Source organism: Hippoglossus stenolepis, chromosome 6 (genome assembly GCF_022539355.2).
Source record: "Hippoglossus stenolepis isolate QCI-W04-F060 chromosome 6, HSTE1.2, whole genome shotgun sequence".
In the NCBI taxonomy this organism is placed as follows: domain Eukaryota; kingdom Metazoa; phylum Chordata; class Actinopteri; order Pleuronectiformes; family Pleuronectidae; genus Hippoglossus; species Hippoglossus stenolepis.
This window is the reverse complement of record NC_061488.1, coordinates 16,351,458-16,374,579: the sequence shown is the minus strand read 5'-3', so window position 1 is coordinate 16,374,579 and position 23,122 is coordinate 16,351,458. Positions and strand designations below refer to the sequence as shown.

At 44.5% G+C, this 23,122-nt stretch overlaps 2 protein-coding genes across 6 annotated transcripts in view; both read right to left on the bottom strand.

The window, feature by feature from the left end:
• Positions 1 to 888: 888 nt before the first annotated feature.
• Positions 889 to 11,664, bottom strand: si:ch211-156j16.1 (uncharacterized protein LOC564557 homolog). Of its 2 annotated transcripts, XM_035158960.2 has the most exons (5): positions 11,101 to 11,664; positions 4,592 to 5,089; positions 4,131 to 4,239; positions 3,667 to 3,715; positions 889 to 2,499 (listed from the first exon to the last, which is right to left on the bottom strand). In XM_035158960.2, exons 1-5 carry the CDS (start codon positions 11,162 to 11,164, stop codon positions 2,443 to 2,445), a joined length of 777 nt encoding a protein of 258 aa, XP_035014851.2. In that variant the 5' UTR covers positions 11,165 to 11,664; the 3' UTR covers positions 889 to 2,442. The 2 variants fall into 2 exon arrangements, with proteins under 2 accessions (XP_035014851.2, XP_035014853.2); XM_035158962.2 differs by lacking the exon at positions 3,667 to 3,715 and having other exon boundaries at positions 11,101 to 11,663.
• Positions 11,665 to 13,076: 1,412 nt separating this feature from the next.
• LOC118111446 (forkhead box protein J3) overlaps positions 13,077 to 23,122 on the bottom strand; it is a 58,288-nt gene continuing 48,242 nt past the window's right edge. For 3 of the 4 annotated variants that reach the window (XM_035160052.2, XM_035160055.2, XM_035160053.2), the window contains 5 exons: positions 22,541 to 22,834; positions 18,930 to 19,031; positions 17,268 to 17,540; positions 16,161 to 16,265; positions 13,077 to 15,010 (listed from right to left, as the gene is read on the bottom strand). In XM_035160052.2, the coding sequence (XP_035015943.1) occupies positions 14,889 to 15,010; positions 16,161 to 16,265; positions 17,268 to 17,540; positions 18,930 to 19,031; positions 22,541 to 22,834 (896 nt within the window). In that variant the 3' untranslated portion in view covers positions 13,077 to 14,888. The remainder of the gene's footprint in view (positions 15,011 to 16,160; positions 16,266 to 17,267; positions 17,541 to 18,929; positions 19,032 to 22,540; positions 22,835 to 23,122) is intronic. The other variant, XM_035160054.2, reaches the window with a different exon arrangement.

Below are 23,122 nucleotides of genomic sequence, written 5' to 3'. Positions count from 1 at the left end.
TTATGATTGGTTTAACATGTGCTCATCCGCACAGAGAGGGCACAGAGTTGGTTGCTTTGGAGTGTTTCTGAGTGTGTGTGCGTGTGAGAGTCCAACGCACATGATCAATGCTGGCGTGCCCACCCAGGAAGTGACTCCACCCTCTAGCGATGTACAGAATTCCCCCTTTGCTGAAGGGGAGAGCGGGAGCTACTGGTGAGCAGCTTCACAGCCGTGGCCCATAGCCTCACCATCTGCCCCTCTCAAAAGACTCCATTGTTCCCAGCAGTCTGAGGCGAGAGAGAGAGCTAAAGGGAGCCGTGGAGCTCGCTGGTGGGGCAGAGGTTGGGGCGGTGGGCGTTGGACTGCTGCCTAAAACCACACGGAGGAGAGGGAGCCAGACACAGAGCATCTCTGTGCGACTCACAGTCCACTTTTGGAGCCTTGCCTCGGCTTAACAGCGGCGTACGAAAAACTCCACAACATGACATAAAATACATACCTAACTGTCAGAGGGCTCAACGGACTCAACGGTCTGAGGCCGCATGGTCTTTCATATTTGATGATGTTTGCCTACGCTCTGAAAAAGAGGTTGTGTTTTGAACATCTGAAGCGTTACTTGAATGGGCCAATCAGAGCAGGCCGCTGGACGTTGCCCCTGTGAGCTTGCTGACGATGTGTATGAGTTGCACTTGGAAATATAAAAACAAGTGTCATGTGATTTTAACCGTCACAAGTATTTGAATAGAGAGCTGCTCAAGGACATGTTGACTTTGAGGCGTTGCCACGGTAACTGCGTAAATCAAATTGATATGGAGATGGATGGGACAAATGACAACAGAAAAAAAAGCTGTTCGGAATTCATTTGATGAACCGAAGACAAAAGAAAGCGTTCAGAGGAATATGTTGTGGAGTGTTTTCAGTTTTTTATTGAAACAGTGTGAACAAAAACACTGCAATTAAATACAAGGTTCAAACAAATCAGATGGCACAAATTAAAGACCTAGAACTGATAATATGAGGCAAAGCAGAAGGGAGGACGCGGACACATGTCGTTGCAAACATTTGCAGTGTCTAAAGCCTAGTCATTAACCATTACATCACTCAGTCAGTGCACATATTAAACGAGTTTGGAAAGCAGAGCAAAGCTGAGACTTCATAAATTGTACACCCATTTAGCACACGTACAATTGCAAAAAAGAACCAAAAAAAAGCGGGGGCATTGCTGCCTAACACTGCGCACTAAAACTAAGTGCAACTATAAAAATGTCATCCTGTGCACGCAATCTGGGTTTAGCCCAATGTAAAGACTGGATGGCTGTTCTGGTAATCTACCTATTAACACAAGTACTGTGAGTACATTGTCGAGACAATGCAATCACCATGTCTAACAGCCGCGGGCTGGGTGAGAGGCTTCCTATGGAACGAGCCAGGAGTCGACAAAGCTGTTCTGTTTTTGGAATGGGTGGCAGTTAAAAACTACAGTCAATTCACATTAATAATGCACTTCAAAACTTCAAATCCTCCAAACTTCCGAGAGAATACCAGAGACAGTGGCACAAACCCTTCTGCTAAATTTCACAGATATGTATTAGGTTTTTATAAGTCAGTGTTAAAGTGGGCAGAATGTCGCGTTACTCTTGCAAATGAGGTGCCTTTGTCGTTTCTGTTAGCCCCATGCTAGCCAACACCACTCGCGAGTATCGTCATGTCAGGGAAAGAAAAACTTCTGCACACGGTGCTTCATACAGTCGCCCGACATGTCAGAGGATCTGGCTACATGAGGAAACATTTTAACTGGTGCTCAGGGGCGTCTTAAAGGCCACAACAATGGTCTGTGTGTACTGTGTATTCCATAATATCAAATGCTAGCCTATGCAACTGCATTATGAGAAAGTCATTAGCTGTATGCTGTGTAGTCCCCCTTACATTGTATATACATCCTGTGGAATTTGTAACTGTCTCTCTTGCATTTTTCCTGTTCCCACCGTCCATGTGTGTTTAATTTCCTATAGTTATGTCAGCATTTGTTATGTCCTTCACACACTTAAATGCAAATCTAAGTCAGTCACTGAAATAGTTTAGAGGAGAGAGTTTACCCCCTCCATGTCAGATAATCCCCTGCTTCTCTTTCTTTTTAAAATACATCTGAAAAGCCCTGAAATTCTTTGTGACATCCTGCTGTCACCTCGTTTTGTTCTCCCGGAGGGAGCAGGGGAAGCCACAGCCTTTCACATCTGCAGCTTTAGGGGGTCAGGGAGATAGCGGGGGGGAGGCGAGGATGTCTGCTCATGTACCCCCTCTTGTCTCACACTCATACAATACACACATAAATACACACAAGCCTCCCTCCCCCTGTTTTTTTGTTTTGGTTTTTTGGCAGTCCAGAGTCCTGGTTAGGTTGGTTTAGTTCTGGAGTCGTGCTTGTTTTAATGATCAGAAATGACGTCACAGTTCAGTAGTTCAGAATTTCCAGAACCTTGGGTGCTCTTGCTGCTTTGCTGTTTTTCTCTTCAAGGGCTGTGGAGTTTAAAAGAAAGAAAGAAGGAGAGGAGAGATAATTAGCATTTAGGAAGATAATCACAGAGTCAGTCACTGGTTGAAATGGGCGGTTTAGTATCTGAGGTACAACTTGTTACCTCCGCCAAGATGGATATGTTTTCAGCCCTGTCCGTTTGGTTGGTTTATAAGTTTGTGAGCAAGATTACACAAAAACAACTGAACAGATTTCCATGAAACTTGGTGGAAGGATGGGATATAGGCCATGGAAGAATCCATTAAACTTTGGTGCAGATCTGGATCAGGGGTTAGATACAGGATTCTCTTATCTTCAGGGCGTTTTCTTAAGATTTGTATTGAATTGTCAGAGAATAATTCAAGGATCTTGATAGAAAAAAATGTTAAAGGGACTGAAGTTTATGGGTGTATTCAATTTGGTGTGGGTCCAAATAAAAATCCATCCTAAGGGCCTTGGCGGAGGTATGTGCTCTGTTGAGGGTGATTCTAGTTCTTAAGTTAATTCCTCTGTTCTCTTGATTCAAGAGTAAATTCAGTTTATCCATTATGAGGGCTGAGGAGGGCAGGATTAAAGATGGAGGTCAATACACAAAAAGGAAACAGCATTATGCTTGTGTAAGAGGCATGTTTACCAACATTTTTTAAAAGGGAGACATTTTGCTTTACAGGTTGTTTTAGTGTCGACAAGATTAGAATTGGGACATTTTCCCATTTAGAGGCAAGATTTAAAGATATACAGTGAAAAACATTTTTTTTTTAAATAGACCAACAATCACTCAATGATTAGTACCCGAAATAAACGGAGCTGAAGACTTCACGTTGCTGCCCTCGTCTGACAAAACACAAGCCCTATGTTTAAGGATCAGATTGAGCTGTTATAAAACAGTCTGCTCGGTGACCACCGGCCACACGGACACAGACTGAGTCAACAAACATGTTCATTTTAAGGCCTAATAGAGACACTTGTCACCACGGAGGCCTGATTTGTCCTCCTATAGGGCTGTGGGTCTGTGTCAGCAGAAGGAGCAGCAGCCGTTTAGCTTTGTCAGTAGTTTTTTTTTTAGGAAGGGGGGTGGGGTTGGGCATCTGTTACACATCTGTGAATTGAGACAATGACGGCCAAGGGGGGTTAAAATGATCAGTGGAGAGAATCAAATTTAGAAAATTTACAGATTTCACAATGTTGTCTTTTTTCTGAGGTTTTTTGTTCCTGGGGGACCTGTGACACAAGAAACATTCGTCGTTAGCAGGAAATGCAAATACAGTCTTCTCAGAGTGGTGAGTGTGATCTGTGGGGGATACTGTCACTGGGATGGGCTCTCCGTCCCATCATGAGGGAAGGTCGACGTTGTATATTTGGCACTGGAGTCCAATTCTGGTTAAAATGCTTTGCAGTTTGTGCCGGACATGCATCCAAGGTCGTCTTATCACATGGCACCAAATTACCCATTACATCAGTGCCTGTGTTTACTCATCATAGGATCAGTGATGACTAAAAGCTCATGCAGTTCCACTCCATATTGAGAGGAAGTGATGACTCGCTGCACAACAATTATTTAAACTGTGCGCATTCACATTGATTCAAGCTCTGTGCATGTGTTTGTCCACCAGAAAAGGCACAGGGAAGAACTTACGAGTATTTTCCCATCCTCCTGTATGCAACTGTCACCACGACGATGACGACGACCACTATCAGCAGACTGCCAATCACGGTGCCGGCTACCTGGCCGGGGGTCATGCCATCTGGGAGACAGAACGACAAGAGCGGGTCAGTTTTCAAGATTTACACAGGATGAATCAAGTGCTATCTATCTATCTGTCTGTCTGTCTGTCTGTCTGTCTGTCTGTCTGTCTGTCTATCTATCTATCTATCTATCTATCTATCTATCTATCGATACATCGATACATCGATACATCCATCTATCCATCCATGAGAAGATCAACTTCTGAGGAGAGGATGATGCATATGACTTTAAAAACCTTCTCTGTCACTAGAAAACAGACGTACAGAGTTTGAATTCATCACATCACACACATCACGTTATCTGACTTCACACTATGATCTTCCCGTGCTTCCACCCCACACATTCCTCACCGTCTGTGTTGACTTCAACGAACACATTCTCTTTTTCCTCTAACTCGGCAGCCGCCGTCGCCACGGGCGCAACCTCTGCTGCCTCAGTGGGGCCTGCGGTCTCCACAGCAGGAGCTTCAGTGGCGAGGGGTTCTAGTGCTTCTGCAGCAGCAGTGGGAGCCTCTGTCTTAAGGATGGGCTCCTCGGTGATGGCGATATGGAAATGGGTCCACTCTATGGTCTCTTCAGTGGCAGCTTCGGTGACAGCTTCAGTGGCAGCTTCGGTGACAGCTTCAGTGGCAGCTTCGGTGGCAGCTTCAGTGACAGCCTCAGTGACAGCTTCAGTGACTTCTACATGGACTGCTTCGGTTACTTCTGCAGAGGCCGCTGCCGGTTCGGTTGCAGGGGGACCGGTGACAACAGTCAGTTCCTCTTGTGCAGCCTCGGTTGCCGCAGCGGTGACATGTTCTGCACTTTCTTCTGTCCCAGTGAAGAACTCTGCAGGGATTTCTGTGGGGCCTGGGGAGAGAAATCAGAGAAAAGATCACAGATGGGCTCACATGCAGGTGTAATGACGGGCAACTCACCAATACAGACTTTTTAACTGGCTGTGGAGATTCTTTAATGGAGTTTTTTGTAATTTACAAAAACATTTTTTTTATTAGACATACATCAAAAAAATTCATGTAAATAATCTAACTTAAATAGTTTATGTTAATGTTCCTCCCATGTTTTCCATATAGGATCATTCTGTTATAATTTATACATTTTGTGTTTCATGTTTGACGCTGTGACAGATTTTGGTAAACATTTTTTTAAAGACTATTCAAATCAAATTGTTTTGCTTGCGGGACTGGGAACTGTATAACCCTACAGTTATATAAAGAGATAACAAATACGAATATTAAGTAGTTGCAGCGACACAGTACAGTGTGCGCTACACCTCTAGAACAGTCATGATCAGGATGAGGACAGAATGGCAGCTGAAAGGTTTAGGCCTCAGTCTGTCAGGATGGTCAAACTGAAAAAGGTCAATATTTATCTCCCTGACATGGAGCCACGACCTTTCCTCTTTCTCACACTCTCTTGGAACGACTTCTCCCGTCATCAGCACACGGTGACAGCGTGACCACCGGACCCCCGTGACTCCATTAACTGTACATCCTGCCTCCATTGCTCCACCACTCCATCCTGTCTTTGGGGCACGGTGTTTGCGTACAGGCATGCCACATCCTCTGCCTTATTTCCTGTGGAGGGAGCTGCTGCAGCCGCTGTGTAAGGGGAGCGCGGGGAGGCTTGTTAACCCTCAGCTGCTTAACATGTGCAGTCATTGGAGGGTGGGGTGGCACGAGATTGTGTGAATAACCCAACGACGGGGGGATTCAAACTTTCTTAAGGAAGAGCGACTGAGGTTTGATTACATGGTGAAATTCTCTGTGAAGCTAGGATCTGACTTGTTTCTTTAATTATTAGAATAGGATAAAATAATGTTAATGTCTAAAGACAGCCGTCAGAGCTCAGAAGTCTGTGCTCGCAGTAAAGTGGAGGCTCTCATTTTGAATTGAGGAACCGTATAAAAAACTTTATTATTTATAGTATTTATCCTTGTGTCTTTCATCAAGGCCTGGAATATGAGGCAGCCTGGGTTGAACCTCATCATTTCCCTCCAATAACCCCAGCTCCATCTCCCCGTGTTCAACATCCTCCCAGCCACAACCGAAAAACTCTGCCTGGACAGCGCTGCTTCGAAGATTAAGGAGGTAGATTTCCGCGTGGCACCAAAATTACGGTCTGCAGTTAACTTTCCACTGACACGATGTTGGCCTGGACGCGCGTCCTTCTCCTTGGAAAAAAACTGAACGAAAAAAAAAAAACGACGTCTCGCTGAGCAGAGAGGAGCGTCTGTGTGAGTCTCATAAACTTAGAGTCTGACATCATGCTCACTCCATTTCACTTTTCACTCTAATTGTTCTGAATACTTGAAAGAGAAGAGAATACTTTTCTTGGGATAAAAATAACCCTGAATGGCTGGACACAATCGGTGCAGTTATTCCTAGTCCTGCGCTGGACGGCGTGTTCATTAGCAACAGGCGGGGTAAATATAACCAAACATTTGTTCCCGTCCCTGGCAGAGTCCTGATGGGTTTGTTGTTTTTTTTCAAACAGCGATGAACGCAATGACAAATGGTCTATGGCCGTACGCTATTTGTGTAATTGTCCCCTGTAACGCTAACAATTGTTTCATTATGTGTACAGTTCCCACAATTAGCTCTGAGTAGTACTTCCTCCCCACTGTGACGACTATCCTGATACGGCTACTTTAGTGAGTAACAGTCTACATCCCCCTCTGCCCTCGCTTCCTTTTCATGTCCTCCTCGCTCGTCTTCCTCACTCCGTGATCCTGCCACTCCCTGAGGATAGGTTGCTGCCTATACCTTTGAGAAAGATGAATCCCTGGAGAGAAAAGGGAGCGAGAGAGAAAGGGAGGGAGGGGAGGGGAGGATGCAGGGGAAGCCAAACGGTGGGCGGTTGAAAGGGTGGGGGTGTCGGGGGCTCAGAGGGAACGGTATGTTTCTAAAACCGACAAGCTGGGGGGAGCAGCCCGGCGTCCCTCCTGCTGCTGCATGGTTTCCACTGTGAACACTGTCTGCCTCTGGTTTGCTGTCTGTCCTCGCAGAGAGACGTGTGTTAGTGTGTGTGTGTGTGTGTGTGTGTGTGTGTATGTGACCCCTTGTAAATCCTACGACAGGGTCAGATCTGACAGGACCCCTGGAGCTGGTGAGGGTTTCTACCAACCTGGGTGTTAAAGAGTCGGGGGTCCCGGAGTAAATAACGGTCTCTGTTAATGTGCCTTGACACCTCTCATACATGGAGCTTTGTGTAAAATCTCCACACACACACACACACACACACACACACACGCATATCCTTTCAATCCTAGACTGGCATTACGTAATTGTGGCATTGTGTTCTTATTATTCCAAATTTCTCAGCGGTGCGCCCAAGGTCATTTTATCCACGATTACATCATTTTGACCGCACGTTCTGGCTCGTATCCATGAGAAGCAGCAGCCTGAAATCATCCTGCCACTCAGCAAAACATCACCAAGTACCACTGAGTTCATACTGAATGGGTGTATGTGCTGATTCATGAAAGTGACTTACGTAAGCATTATTTGGTCGAGGACAGAAGTTTATGGATGAACAGCCTGTTAGGCCGAGTAGAAAAAAGAAGCTGCGAGGCCTCGGGATGTAATTCAGATGATAATGGACCGTAATAACTGTCACTGGGGACGACGCTGGTTTTAAAACTTCCCTCGAACGAGGTTTGGCGGTGGAATGCAGATTTACGGAGCTGTTTCACTCCCGTGGCGTAAATAACACCTCCAGAGAGAGTGAGGGAGTGAGGGAGGGAGGGACACAGAGGTATACAGTGTGAGACAGGAAAGGAGGGAGTAGAAGCTTCCATCCATTATGATCACAATCAGCTGTCACTGAGCGCCCCCCCCACCCCACCCCACCCCTGTTAGTGTGTGTGTGAGTGAGCTACTAACTCACAGCCCCGGTACAGGGAGGGAAAGGGTCCGAGCAGACGTGTGCGAGGGAGTGTGAGTGTCTCCACCTTTCGAGCCCAGGAATGTTTTCGCAGCGGTGGAGGAGGAAAATGTGAGAGAGATACAGGCGCCCTGCCCATCTCGCTGCACTACGTAAGATGCTGAGCAGCGTAAACTCCCCCGCTGAAGCAGCAGGACTCAGCTGAGGAGATACCGGGGCGTGCCATGCACTGCACTCTGGGGAGACAGGCCCGAATATCCCCAGCCTGCATGTCTTATCACAGACGCAACACAATGAGCACCCACACTTGTGCAGGAACTGATTTGTTTTTTTCCCTCCCTCCTGGTCTCACTCAGATAAGAGGAAACGCAGCACATCCCATCTGGACTCCATCACCAGGGGCAGCAACTGGTACCAGACCTAAGAGGGTCTTTAATCTTGGGCCTAACGAGTTCCTGAAATGTAATGATTCGTGACATGCAGCCATTGCAGGGATGACAAAATAAACAGCGTGTGCTGTAGCATCCTTCCAAGCTCTAAACTCCTCATATTTACCTTCTAACAAAACACTTCACTTGACCTGACCTCTACGGTTCCATCAAGCCAGCCTGCTCATGTATATTCGTAATCTCGCTAGCCTTCAAGTCCAACTCCCACATCATAAAACTTCCACCCAGTTCTCTCAGTGTTCCTTAATCAGCAGCTCCAGCTTTTTTTTGGAAGGTGGGAGAGACGTGTGCTCACAGAGGAGACGCTCGAAACTCCACAGGGAGATTTGCTCCTTATTTTAGTCGTGTTTTTGTCATGCCACTCTCAGTCTGATGGAAGCTGAAAGCCCCGCTACTGTTCCGAGTCGTCGGGGCTCGGTCCAGGTCTGAAACGGCCTCTGCCTTCTTTCCATAAACAGATGTGTCTTTCTCCCTGTGGAAAGTTTTTGGGGGAGTATATGACTGAGCACTTTTTTAAAAAACATTTTCACAAAATGAGACTTGTTGACGTGAGAAGCGCTCGTTCGTCACGGCTCCTCTTAAACTGGCATGTGTCTCATAATTGGAGCATGAGCGCAACATTTGAGTCACTTCTAGAAGCGGGCACGGACAAAGGGCACTGACCTCGCCCCTTCAGCGTCCAGATGTGACGGGGATGTTATAGGCCCAGAGACGCAGACAAAACTCATTAAGAAGGAGACTGGAAGGGGGCATTGTGAGGCAGGAGGTGAAGTGTTTTACAGGATACGTGGGACTTGCTAGTTAAGAGAGCAGGCGTGAAGGAGCTGAAAGACCTCATTTGAGAAGCATAGATGTGGAGTTTATTTTACGTTTGCCTTGGAAAATTTAGAAAAGCCGACATAAGAATGGTTCTCAAAGTTTAAGGGCTCCTTGTCAGAGCAAACCTCCATGGAAATGGAGCAGGCATGCCGTCCCCGGCCAGCAAAGGTTGCCGTTTAAAAGTAGACCCAACCCCTCGCTGCCCCCCCCCCGCCCCTCTGTCTCTACTCTAACCCCCGTCCCCCGGGGTCCAGCCTCATCAAGCTTGAACAGGGGAAGGGGACAGAGAATAGAAAAAGGCAGAGGACTGTTAAGAGACGGGAGAGGGAGGGGGGGTTCAAGTGGTAGAGCGTGATACCCCAACCAAAGATGGGTAAATGCCAAGGGGCGGCACGACGCACAGTTTAATAACATGTGGGTAAAAAAAAAGAGGGCGGGGCGCCTCTTAAAGCTCATCACGTAGCGTGTGCTCGCTCTGTGCCTGTCTCCTCTGGTCCTCTCACATGCATATGACCCTCCTTATAGAGCCTCTCTCTATTAATACACACACGCAAAAAGCAGCCCTGCCCTACAGCTCATGCACACACACACGCTGCCCCTGGGCAAACTGTTCTGGACAGGGCCGATGACACAAGGGAGCAGAAAGAAAGATGGAAAGACGGAACAAAAGACAGACAGAGAATAGAAATAAACAAAGAAATGGACAGGAAGACAGAGTGCTGAAAGGCTCAAAAGATGGAAAGACAGAAAGACAAAGAAAAACAGAAAGATAGACAGTAAGACCGAAAGACGACAAGAAAGACAGAGAGTGGTAGACAGAAAGACAGAGAGGAAGATAGACAGGAAGACGGAGAGGCCAAAAGATGGAAAGACAGCAAGAAAGACAAAGAGAGACAGAGAGAAAGAGACAGTAAGAGCAAAAGAAATAAAGAAGGACAGACAGGAGGACCGAAAGAAGGAAACATGGACAGCAGCGATGCAAAGTGAGGAAAAAGGACTGAAGTTGTTGCAGCAAAAGAGAAATGGCAGAATCCGGAGTGAGGCGAGGAGGCCGCTGGATAAGCTTTCACATAAATGTGTACGGTGTGCGTTACAGTTTACAGCCCACCCCGTCCTGTCCCGTCCGGTCCCTCCCTCCCTGCCCGCGTATGAGCTCTGTTTTGGGAGGCTTCAAAAGGATATTCCTTTCTTCTCTTTACCGGTGCCAAGAATTTAACAGACACGAGGCGGCTGAGCTGCTGCTATTATATCACATTTCTCCCTTGTGTCCGCAAATCAAACTTTTCCTGCCGGCCCGGAGCTCGGAAGTGTGACGTGAAAACGAGGGAGGAAGATAAGAGAGACGTTTATCTGTTCAAATCAACACAGACTATCCGTTTGAGCCGGACGCTCTTTTGATATTTTAACACCTTAAGTTTAACACTTTCAACATTTTGGTCAAACTAAGTCAAATTTCAAAAAGATAATTTGAAAGTAAAAGCAGTTCAAATGTCAAGTGTTTAAAAATGATTTGAACATAACAAACCATTTTAAGGATTCATGAATGAAAATAGATTCGATTTCCTCAGTGAGACCAGCCTCCGTAGTGATATCGTTGAATCAGCAGGGATTAAAGCAGACAAAGAGTGGTGTGGTTTGGGCACATGGAGGCAGAGAGGGGACACAGTGTGCTAACAGCAGCACGGGGACTGCAGACAGTTCACTTACTTGCATGTGTGAAGGCGCAGAAAGGGCCGGCCAGGGCCAACAGGAGCAGCAGCTGGACATTCATGGTGCTGAAAAAACTTTTCTCTCCTCCAGTCACGACCTTCAGGGAGTCCCTCGGGGCAAAGAGCACGACACCAGAGCCCTCGTACACGCTGCCGCACGCAAACCAGACACACACCAGACACACACACACACGCCAACCGGCCTCTCCGGATGACGGGAAGGGTGAAAGACCAAAAAAGGTCAAGAATAAATAAAAAATGGGGTGTTCAGTGGAAGGTTCGAGGAAAAAGTAAGAGGCCTGAGATCCTTTCTGGGCTCGGAGGTGGAGATGAATGGGCCGAGCCGGTCGGTGCTGGTCGCTCTCGCTGCTGGAGGACGAAGAAGAGGAGTGGTGGAGGGATGTAGAGAGGACCAGAGAAAAAAGAAGGAGCTCTGGCCACTTTGAGGAAGTAGAGAGAGAAGTAGAGAGAGAGAGAGAGAAGGGGAGTGAGAGAGAGAGAGAGAGGGACTGGCACACAGCAGGAGAGAGAGCTGAGCGTGTAACTGCCGGAGCTAAGATTGGAGGAGGGGGGCTGGTACTGGTGGTGGGGCTGGGCGGGTTGACAGAGCAGGGGGCACGGCGGGTTGGGAGGAGGGTGGCTGGATCCGGGCAGTAAGATGGATCAGGCTCACACACCCACCCACACACACACCACTTAGACACACAGATAAACCGTTATCAAGACCAGACAGGCACTTCAACCTATGACTGGTCAGGTTGAGAAATTAAATGGTTCAAGCTTTTCTGAAACAAAAGAGAAAGAGGAACTCGGGGCTTTGAGCCCTCTCAGATAGTCCTGAAACACAGAGTTGAGAGCCAAGAAAGTTAAAGTACTTCACTGTTAATAAAAAGCAAACGCTGAATGAAAGAGGCGTCTGTAACGCATCTATATCAACCTTTACAATCATCAGTCTTTATCTTGCAAAGGAAAGTGGCAGGCAGACCGAGAGAGAGAGAGAGAGAGAGAGAGAGAGAGAGAGAGAGAGAGAGAGAGAGAGAGAGCTGCTTTTCAAACGGGTTTCCCCCCAAGAAAAGAGCCGTAAATACAGTTAGAACACTGTGTGACTTTCACACAGGCGAGCATGGGTGGTCTGCTGAGAGTTTACAGGCTGTGCCGGTCAAACAAACTGTTGCTCGGACCGAGGCTGACACCTGTTGGACAACAAGCTCCGGAGGTCAAAAGAAGCACAAGGTTATCTTGACAACCAGATCTTAATGATCTGTCCTCCCGGGGAGTTGTGGTTTCACTCCCGTTAAGCAACAAACTACCAAGCCAATTTACATGATATTTTGTGAATGGGTGGGGCCTGACACAAAGAAGAACCTATTCAATTTGGGTCCAGATCCAGGACTTTTTATAACATTGAGAGATTTCCAAAATTCATGGCTCTTGATGAAAAATGAGGCATGTTTAGGAGACTGATACGTATGAGTTTGTGCAATTTGATTTAGATCTAAATAAAAATCTGTATCTAGTGAATTTAAATGAGGTTTCATTAATGTTTGTCAGCCGGATCACAAAAAAGTGCCATTCTAGTATTTCAATGCATCTTAAAGAAACCAACAGGAATCCACCTAACAACACTTTTTAACTGTTTAGTTTGGAATCGAAGATATTTTTCATTTTAAAATGTGTCGCCTTTTGCCCTCGACTTCAGTCTACTAATACAGATCATAATAGTCTTCAAAGCAACAAAAATTCATTTTCTCACGAAGTCTGAGCATCAAGCAGGAAATGAGAGATAAGTTCATATCGAGGTTTAACAGATATCTGTGGGTCTGTGCAGAGGTATGCACTCTACTCTAGTTCTTTTTTCTCAGTTTCTGTTGTACCTGAAAATTGAACGACAAAAAGACTGAAGCAGTGTGTTAAAGTTAAAGAATAGCGCAGCAACTTGTCCAGCATCGCTCAAAAACAACAGCAGATGCCAGGTTTCGCAGTAAAAATGGTCAATGACATTTTAATAAACACTGAAACAGAATTTAACTGTTGAACCGCCATACACAGATTATTTATGACACACAAAACGCCAAAGTTGTTCCTGTTTTTTTTCTCTTTTACCACTTATTTACAATATACTGACGGTATGTACATAATATGTCCCCTGAAGGACGGATAACAAAATACTTTCTCTCCATTCGTTGTTTTCATCGGTCTGTGTTTTTCAAGGGCAAACAGGGGGAACATACTGTTATTTACAAGGACAACAACACACAAACATACAAGATATATATGCTGGTCACTGTAATACAGCATTTAATGGCAATAATACAGAGTATTTTTCTTTTTTTTTCTATAGCGAGATCTTCCAAGGCAAAGAGCACTTTAAGGTCCCGTATTTCACTGCGTACCCACGTAATACAAACAAAGTATTGGTCTCTTTATGTGTATTTTTTTTTAGCTGTATGGAGCCAAAGGAAATCAGAGAGGACAATACACACTTGTACACAAAGACAAAAGTAAACATCACAGTAAAAAAAAAAAGTTGAATATCTCAAACTTTTGCTTTGCTCTTTTGCTGCTCTATTCTTTTTTCTGAATGTCTTTTGAAACAAAGAGATAAAATGTTTTTCTTTTGCTTTATGCTGTCGAGCTTCACGTTGTGCAAAAGAAAACCCCCAAAAAAAAGAAATGCTCATCTTCTCCGAGATGAGGCGTGTCACAGCCGGTCTCCTCTGCCTGCTCATAAGTGATATGCATGTTTCCCAAAAATGAATTATACCTCAGCGAAGTCCGAGTGTCTTTTCAATTTCAATCAGTGGCCTTAATATTTCACACTGTTTAGCTTATAAGCTGACAAATGACGATTTGAGACTTCTCACCAGGACCCTCGCTGCTCGCCAACAGGACGTTAACACTGAGAGCACTGCACAGTCAACCTCACATAGAAACGGCAGAGACGTGATGATGTTAACGGATGCAACACCCTGAGAACATGGCACCATGGACTGTCCCACAAAAAAATGACATTTCAAATGATGAAATAAAGTAGAGAAAGTTTAGAATCGATGTCCATTGTGACAGAACTAAAAACAGATTGTGGTGCATAGAACAATCTTTGAGGCAGAGGAAGCAAAATGGTGGCTGTGATTGACCAGCAGGTGGCGCTCTGCTGCTTTTTTTTCTTGCTTTTTTTCAAAAAGTCATTGGACAGAAGCTGAAGTTGTTCAGTATTAGTGAACAAAGAAAGGATACAAAGAGAAAGAAGGATGTAATTCATAAAACCAGTGCAGTGTGTGTATGAAAGTTATATATATTTTTTTTTTCAGATCAGCCACAGGTGCTGGGATTTCACCGACACGGGACACAAGTTGCAGCGGGAAACGTAAAAAGATGTAAGAAAACGAAGGGTAAATAATTCACAGACGATTCGACAACACTTTGGCGACTTGTAACCCTGTTGGCGCTGAGACACACACACAATATGAGACAGTTCAGAGAGCCGCCGCCGTCCTTCTGCTCTGAGAGATGTGTCCTTTACGTCTTGATTCGGTCCAATCCCATTTTTAAGTCTCATTTGTTTTAATTGATTGTCTTTAGAGTCATCGACCAGTTGAACCAGAAATAAGAAGCCAGCAAGATTAGAGGAAAAAAAATCTTTCCTATTTGTTTTCTGGTGGATTGTCTTCTGTTTTGTCACACTGGTGTAAGGAGCAGGTTTGCTGGTTCCTTACCTCACCTGTCATCACATGACGTCTTCATGTCTCTCTACCTTCATTGTCTCTGTCCAACTTATGGCTCCATTTAAACAATGGAGTCCCAGTCAAAGTCGTCCTGGATGTCGTCTGCGGCGAGCATGCGTCTCACCTGAAAGTGTCCCGGTGGCAGCGCATGTTGCTGCTGCTGGCTCAGCTGGCTGTGATGACCTGGACATGGACAAAGATGGGAGTGAGACTTAGTCCTGATAAATACTGTGTCACTCCGATTTTATTATCAGCTATTATTGTATTTACAAGAGGTTGAGAATAAAAAAGAATCTGGCTCCTGATTGTGCCTCGGCAGTTTGTGTAAGAATAAAAATAGCGGATGTCCTGGTATCAGCATCAAACAAATTAAAGACTGGTAATTCTAATCTGGTGACATACGTACTGAGATGGCAGCTCAATGATTTTAATGACTCACTGATGCAATTTCAAAGCCAAAAAACGTAATGTAATCCAACGTATTTTATTTAGGGATTTTAAGTTCAATTCTTTAGGGGAAAGTTCAGAAAGGTGCGGATTCAACTACATGAAACTATTTCACACTTTACTGTGTCTTTGTTTTGTTGCATTATGTGAACAGTGCATATCTTTATCTTTATCTTTTATTCAACTGCATTCATGTGCTGCTCTGCGTGACGTCTGGACACGCAACAAAAAGTGTTGTTTGTTTATGTGGAGAAATGCTCGACTTGTATGATAAAAATAAACCAGTCAGAGAGTAAACAGGGGCTCTACACCGGATGCCCCCAAAATAATGGCTGTTGCCACTGGAGGGTAATTGCTCAGTACCAATTAGCCTGTGAAAACATCTGTATGATGTCGCCTGTTTCTCTGGAGGAGCTGTCATATTTGAAAAAAGTAAGATCAGGTTCCAGTGTTGGTCTCATACTGGAGATTATAGATTTCAGCCTCTGTTAAATCAAATTAGATTATATTTCAAATCCATGTCCTGTGAGTTCCTGACTTTATGAAAGTGCAGCACTACATGACTGGAGCAGTGTTTCCAACTTTCACTGTGTGGCCTTTAGTGGCATCTAGTGGTAAAGCTGCGTATTGCAACCAATTGAATACTCTTCCCCTCCCTCTGGAGGAGAAACTCCAGTGGCCTTCAGATAACATAAACATGTGGAGGTCCCTCTCTGGAGCCAGTGTTTGTTTTGTCTGCAGAACATTGGAGGTGTAACATGGTGGAGCCCTGTGGAAGAAGGACTCACTCCCTCTGCAGATTAGAGGCACATCACATTCTCTATGTGCACCCTGCATTTCTAGCGGCTCCTCCCAACCTGTTCAGAGAGATGGGGTGGGGGGTTACCTGTCATGGTCGGGGCCGTGTTGCTCATAGGAGGCATGTGGGGGTATCCTGGTGGTGGGCCCATCAGAGAGGAAATGTTCTGTCTCGAGTCCATGTACATGTTCCCTGTGGGAGAACAGATAAAAGGGCAATGACTAACTGTCAGATTTGTATCCCGACATTCTCACATGCGTATGTGTCTTCACGGTACGCAAGCTGTGATCATGTGCACACACATACCACACACATTTACTGGCATCTCATGCTTAGCCACAGCCATTCAGCATGAATATTTGTTCTATATTATGATCTATTATGAGATTTCTAAAACACAGCCTTGTTTGAGCTCAGTGAAACAATGATCTTTAGAGAATTTAGAAAAAGAGAGTTTATCTCATCCTGAAATTCTTTTTTCTTTCCTTTGCTTCGCGTTTTTCTTCATTTCTCCCAAAACTGGAGATATGATGTGTTTTTTTCCCTCAGGCAGTGAAAGTTGAACTTTAATTTCCTTCACAATGTCTATTTGTACTTTTGCTGTGTGTGTCGTCTTTGGAGCCCAGGAAAGCTATGGCGGAGCAGGAGGGGGGAGATGTTAGAGAGAGAGCGAGATCCTCCGCCCGACTCCTTGAACAGTGTCACTTCTGCCTTTAACCCGCATGAGGCAGTGAAACTGTAAACTACACCATGCTTCATGTGTACTTTTACATCTCAAGTACAGAAAATACAGCCCCCTTTTCTGTGGAGGATTTCAACTTGCTGTTGGACTCTGTTGTCATCGTTGCTGTCTACCAGGCTGATGACATGCGTGCTGTACTTCCTGACTGTTTTTAACGATGTCCTTATTTTCCAAGTCTTTCAAATCACCCGAGCACTGCGACTTTGAAACCTTTCTTTCAGCGCGGAGATTTAAAACAACCTCTAAGTGCAATATAAGTTCTCTGTGCAATAAACCTGCTAAACCTGCACATATTATCTTAGCATATTAATTTACTAACTTCTGTAGACCATTTGTGGTGATTGCACTTTGTTTAGTACGTTATAATATTGCACATTAGTATATTTTTATACTATACTGTATTTTGTGTTTGTATTTTGTGTTTCCCACCTGTGATAGATCAGTACACTTACCTGTGCTGATGTGTTGGCTATGTTGGCTGTGTTGCCCGTGCTGATTGTGCTGGCTGGCCTTCGGGTGCATGGCCCCGTGCGGCTGAGCCGGGTGCTGCGGCGCCCCTGGTGGTGTCGGGTGTTGGACCTGAGCTTGTGGGTGGGTGGCGCCCTGAGGGGGGATGACCCCCGTGGCCGTGAAGAACTGGTTGATGGAGGAGCACAGGTCGGCCATCTGGGCGGCCTCCAGCGACCAGTTGTTGAGCTCGGCCTGACGCATGCTCTCCTTCAGACCTGACTCAGACAGACAGACGAGGCGGTGACGGACTGTGACAGACACTCACTGTTTTTAATCCTAAACCAAATGTTCTCAGAACGTCACATACGTGTCCTCCTATGCAGCTCCAGTGTTATGTACAAACATTTTTAACTTATTCTAACTATTTCACAACTTTATCTTTGAAGCCACAAAGCATACTGAATAAAATATATTACATTTCAAGCTTCCATTTTCTGTGGCTGCACAATCACAACAAAAATAAAACTGTGGAAGTTCTGAAACAATCTTCTGTGAGTGTGAATTGTGCTTCCTTAGCTTCCAGGATATCAAATGTTTCGTTTAGTAAATCCTTATTTTTGTGTTTATTCTTATGTCAATGGAGAACTGGCAAAGTATGAATTTCATCGTATGGTGCAACGTTTTACTGTACACATGAAAATAAAGTGTCTTGAATCTTGAATTGAATCTTGTTACATTTCCTTTGCATTAGTTTTACTTACTTCTCTGAAATGACTAAATAATAATAGAGCTTGTGGTGAAAACACTCATAACTGTTAATATCCCCAAAAAGTAAAAAAATGGAAATGTATCAAACATTATTGTAACATCCCATCTTGAAAAAGACTAGGTCAAGACCCTGAACCCTTTTTCTTACTTGCATCTTCCAACAAAGACACCACCTAGCTTCTACTCTATAGATCGTCCTGTGATTTCTCTCAACATCAGCTTCACGTGGCTGTGTTTTGTGTTTGGGAGCAACAGACACAAGAGATGTTCCTGCTCTTTGGAGGTGAGCCAGAGACAGCGGAGGACGGTATTACGGCAGCGTGAGGGAGGTCAAGCGCTGCGAGAGGAGCAAGAGCGAGAGAGGCAGCGGCCGCCTGTGTGTCAGAAGACCGGCCGTCATCACCCATCCTGTGTGGATGATGCCGGCTTTGTGCGCTGACCGTGATAAGAGGCTGTTACTGAGCTGGGGCCTAATTGGATTATGCACATCATACAATTGGTAGAGAGGGTGTGTGTGTGTGTGTGTGTGTGTGTGTGTGTGTGTGTGTGTGTGTGTGTGTGTGTGTGTGTGTGTGTGTGTGTGTGTGTGTGTGTGTGTGTGTGTGTGTGTGTGTGAGTGTGAGACAGTAACAGACTGTGGCAACCTCTCAGATGGAGGATAATGACTTTTATTGGGCCAATACTAATACAACAGAGGATATTCTAATGTTGTGCCTCGAGGGCGAGTTGATATGAAAGTGTAGAGACGAATCAGAATGGTTTAATCAAAACAGCAGATCGGCATCATCGTCTGTTATCGGTTTTATCTGTTCTGTGCAGAAACCGCTTCATCAATGTCCTTTGCCATTCACACTTAGCGGTGTGCGTGTGTGCATGTGTGCATACGTGCGTGTTACCTTGAAACGGGGAGAGGTCAACGTCAGCCCAGTTGTAGCTGGTAGCAATGCGGCAGCTCTCCTTCAGCCAGTCCAGGTTGGGATACCAGTCTGATGAAATGCCTGGGACAGCGCACGCACGCACGCACACACACACACATCATTGTTGCAGCTGTGATAATGTCCATCATTATAAGAGACGATTAATGTAATTCTCTTCTATCCCCTGACAAACAGTGTTTAGGCGACATTGGATAAACCTAAAAAACATTTTCCATCAGAAAAGCAGCAGTGTATTGTAACTGTGTAGCTGTACACCAACTATATCTAATCATTCTTAAAACAGCTCCACAAATAAAAGTAGACGACCTTAGTGTGTGACATTGCCTCATCCAAATATACATGAGCTAAAACTAAAGGTGTAAACAGCAGGAAGTTTAAGCTCTGGTGCCATTTCTTTGGTGGACTCGCACACAGAACATAAAAGATTCAATCCGAATTTCAAATGGGATGAAGGTGCAAGGAGTGCGAATGTTTCAGTCCACGTCCACAGTGCAGAAAGAAAGAAAGATCTTCACAGCTCATTCTGCACTGAGGGCTGAACATGGATTGACACGTTTGCACCTTTGCACATTGTGTCACTGTCTGCATAGCCCTGCACAATGTGTAACACAGTCTGAATCGTTCATTGTTAAGTGTGTGAGTCCTCCTTTGCTCTGTTGTGACTTGTTTTCTGACCACCGCACCAGAAAAGAATGAAAAAGGACAAAGGAGAGTTTAACCCATACCTACCACCGTTTCTTTGGTAACATTAAAATGAATGGGGGACTTCTGACTTAAGTGTTTTTACATCAATGTTTTCATTTGTTTTATTTGTCAACAGGGTTACTGAAAAGGACTGAATCAATCTGTACCACATTTGGGGAAGGGAAAGAGCACCGATCAGGGGACAATCCATTCAATTCTGGTGCAGACTTAGTTAAAAGTGTAGGATTGTTTGGTCTTGGTCTAATTCACCATTAGTTTTCTCTTCTTTTAGCTTCTTCCTGTACTTTAATAATCCATAATTACAAAGTAGAAACAACTCTTTACAAATGTATAAAAAGATAATCAAACTCTCTGAAGCCAATCTATCGTGATAGAAAATTATTCATTTAAAAATGTTTCCAAGTCACGACAGAAATGTGAGTATTTGACTCTTTTATTAGTCAAACATGACAGTAAACTGAAAATCTTGGGGTTTTGTGCTGTTATTCTGCTAAACAAAGATTTGGATGAGCCACAAATAGTTATTGTTTTAAAGGATATTTACATTGTTAATGGCAAAGGAAGATTTCTAGACAACCACTGAACCGTTTCACCTCCTCCAGTTTGATGTGTCATTCTGAGAGCAGGATGAGACAGAAGAGTAGGAGGTCTGTTCTGACTCACTGTGTCTTTTCTCATCTGTGTTTTTGTGATTAAATGTAGTTTGAGACCAGACATATACGTGTCGGGGGTTTCCCCTGGTGGAAGATCGTGTATCGCGTGACCCGGTCGCCAGTCAGTTGTGTAGTATGAACTCACGACTTCGTGCACAACTCTCGATTATACAACAGCAGGTCACGCACAGTGATGTGACGACTTTGAAAGTTGTGCAGTGTGAATTTGGCATTAAAGAAGTCACCATTTCATAGACAGGGAAAGAATTTTTATAATTAAGAAAATAATTGGTAGATTAATCAATAATCAAAATACTTATTTGTTGCAGCTCTGCAGTGCAGTAAGAAATCATCTGCATTTGCTACATATAATAAATTATATATTTGATATATTTTACAAATGTATTTTCATTTTATATTTAATTAAAAAAATATGTATACATTTTTTGCTATACCCGAGATAACTGTTCTGCATATGAGCATTGATCTTGTAGTTGATGATTTGATGTCTATTTCTCAGTATGCTGTCTCAAAATTGAAATGTCAATGAAATCATAATAATTTTCATTAGTTGACTAATTGATTCTGCACTAAAATAAGAGCAGCGCAACAATGTCAAATGAGCGGAAACCGATTAAAAATAAAACTAAGTTCAATTTGCCTTTGCTCCGCCAACAACCACAGGGTGGTGCTACTCATCGCACAATAAACTACAGCCAGAGCTCTGCTTGTGAAAAAAAAGAGGAAGAAGAGGAGGAAATGCTTTTCACGGCGCTCACCGCCGCAGACTAAACAACAATACATTTTAAGACTGTGGATCAGAGACAGAGGGATTGCTTTGATTCATCCTGCGCTTGGTGGAGGGGAATACTAACCGAGATAAATAATGTCTGAATAGTCCTTTTCTCTGGCCTGAGAGCTGTGTTGCAGAGGCACAGGGGAAGGAGAGAGAGGAAAAACAAAGACCAGGAGTATGAGGCAGAAAAGCCTCGTGGAAGCTTTGGAGATGCCTGTTTTTTTCTTTTGATCAGCCCAGCCGCATAGTATCAAATGCTCTGGCACCTTATAGAGGGAAAAGTATAATATAAATGCAGCAAGTCTGTGCAGAGACTGCCTCAGTCTGATGTGTTGGGTGAATTGTATTTACGCCAACATGGCTTTGGGAGTGTGGGGAAGCAGAATGATTGTTTGGTGCTGTGCTGCAATAACATACTGTATATATATGAAACATGAACCTACACTGTGCACTCTGTGGGTTTCTCTCCTTGTTTTCTTACACATAAACAGAAGTCACTGATAGTGGTTCACTGATAAAAAATGAAAGACTTGAGACTGTTGACAACAGCGTGAACAGAGTGTTGTAATAATAGAAGGACCTTCAGAATATCCTATAACTGATTTCATGGTGAAGTTCTCCTCTCATACTGAATTCACAACACGTCATCAGAGTGGTGAAAAACTGGAAAAACGCTTGTTGTTAGGACTTGGGAGCATTGGTGTTCTCTCGCTGCTCGTCCTGTAGTCACATCACATAAATCCAGAAGTAGTTTAACTTTGGTGTTGTCATCAATCATGTAAAATTTGTAGAAACTCAAGTTAAAGCCAGTGATGCTAACTTTGGAGCCATTTTGGCACCAGTTTGAAGACACATCTAAAGTAATTCAACTCCCCACAAACTACCCTCCACATCTCTGTTTTCAAAAACTCTGGAGTAGTGTGGACGGAAGACGTTAACGTAGCAACAGTGATGCATTCTTAAATATAGTAGTGTGAAAGTAGCATATGATGTGAGTAGTAAGAGCCATTCAGCATAACAAAGTCAAGGAGGAAATATGACTACTCATTAGAAAGATATGTAGAAATGATGGTGATTACTTCATCGTCAAATAACTCAAGAGTTATTTGTGTTGTTAAAGAAAACGTTCAAGTGCAGGTTTTGTATGATAGTATGGAGAATATTTTTGTGATTATAGCATTTTCAAATCACTACGATTGCATAAGTTCATCGTTGAGTTGTTTTTGTTGAATCACAGTTAACCGTCATAGCGTGAGTTACTCATAGCTGATTCATTCAGGGTCAATCATGGTGCACTGCTGTCTGCCACCCTGCCTTTCTTATTGCAGTACGCTACCAGCAGGTGTCACCACCGTCAGGAATGTTTAACTCCGACACATGGGAACAGGGTGCATGCTCCCTGACTCAGTTCTCACCTGTTGTGGGGCAGGTCTGCCCGGTGTGACTCTGGTGGGAGAGACCTGGGTGCTGCAGGGAATGTGCAGGGTGCTGTTGGTGCTGACCGTGTGGACTGTGCGCCTGGTGCTGGCCGTGGGTGGAGTGAGGGGAGAGGTGCTGCTGAGGGTGGTGGGGGTGGTGGGGGTGGTGCAACGCTTGGCCGTGGTTGTTTTGGTGGTGGTGACCACCGCTGCTTCCCGCACCGGGGGAGTGCTGGTATGAGCAGGCGGTCCGGGCCTGCTGGCTGGAGTCACCGGGCATACCCATCAAACCTGCCGGAGGAGAACAAAAGATAACCAACGGGACTTCATCACAAACAGTTTGTGGAAAAAGGGAAATAACTGTATGAAATCTGGGAAAATGATGCACTTTCGACCTTGAACTGCTGTCCATCTTACTTTGCCCTTTTCGTCCAACTAAGATATTTGTCTTCTTCTTTTTCGACAAACATATTCATATATATACATATTCCCACCTACTTTTATTCTGAGAGCAAAGCTGCTTTCAGACATATACTGAACTCCAGTCTGTCTCCGGAAATTCTCCAGGGGTTTTCTATG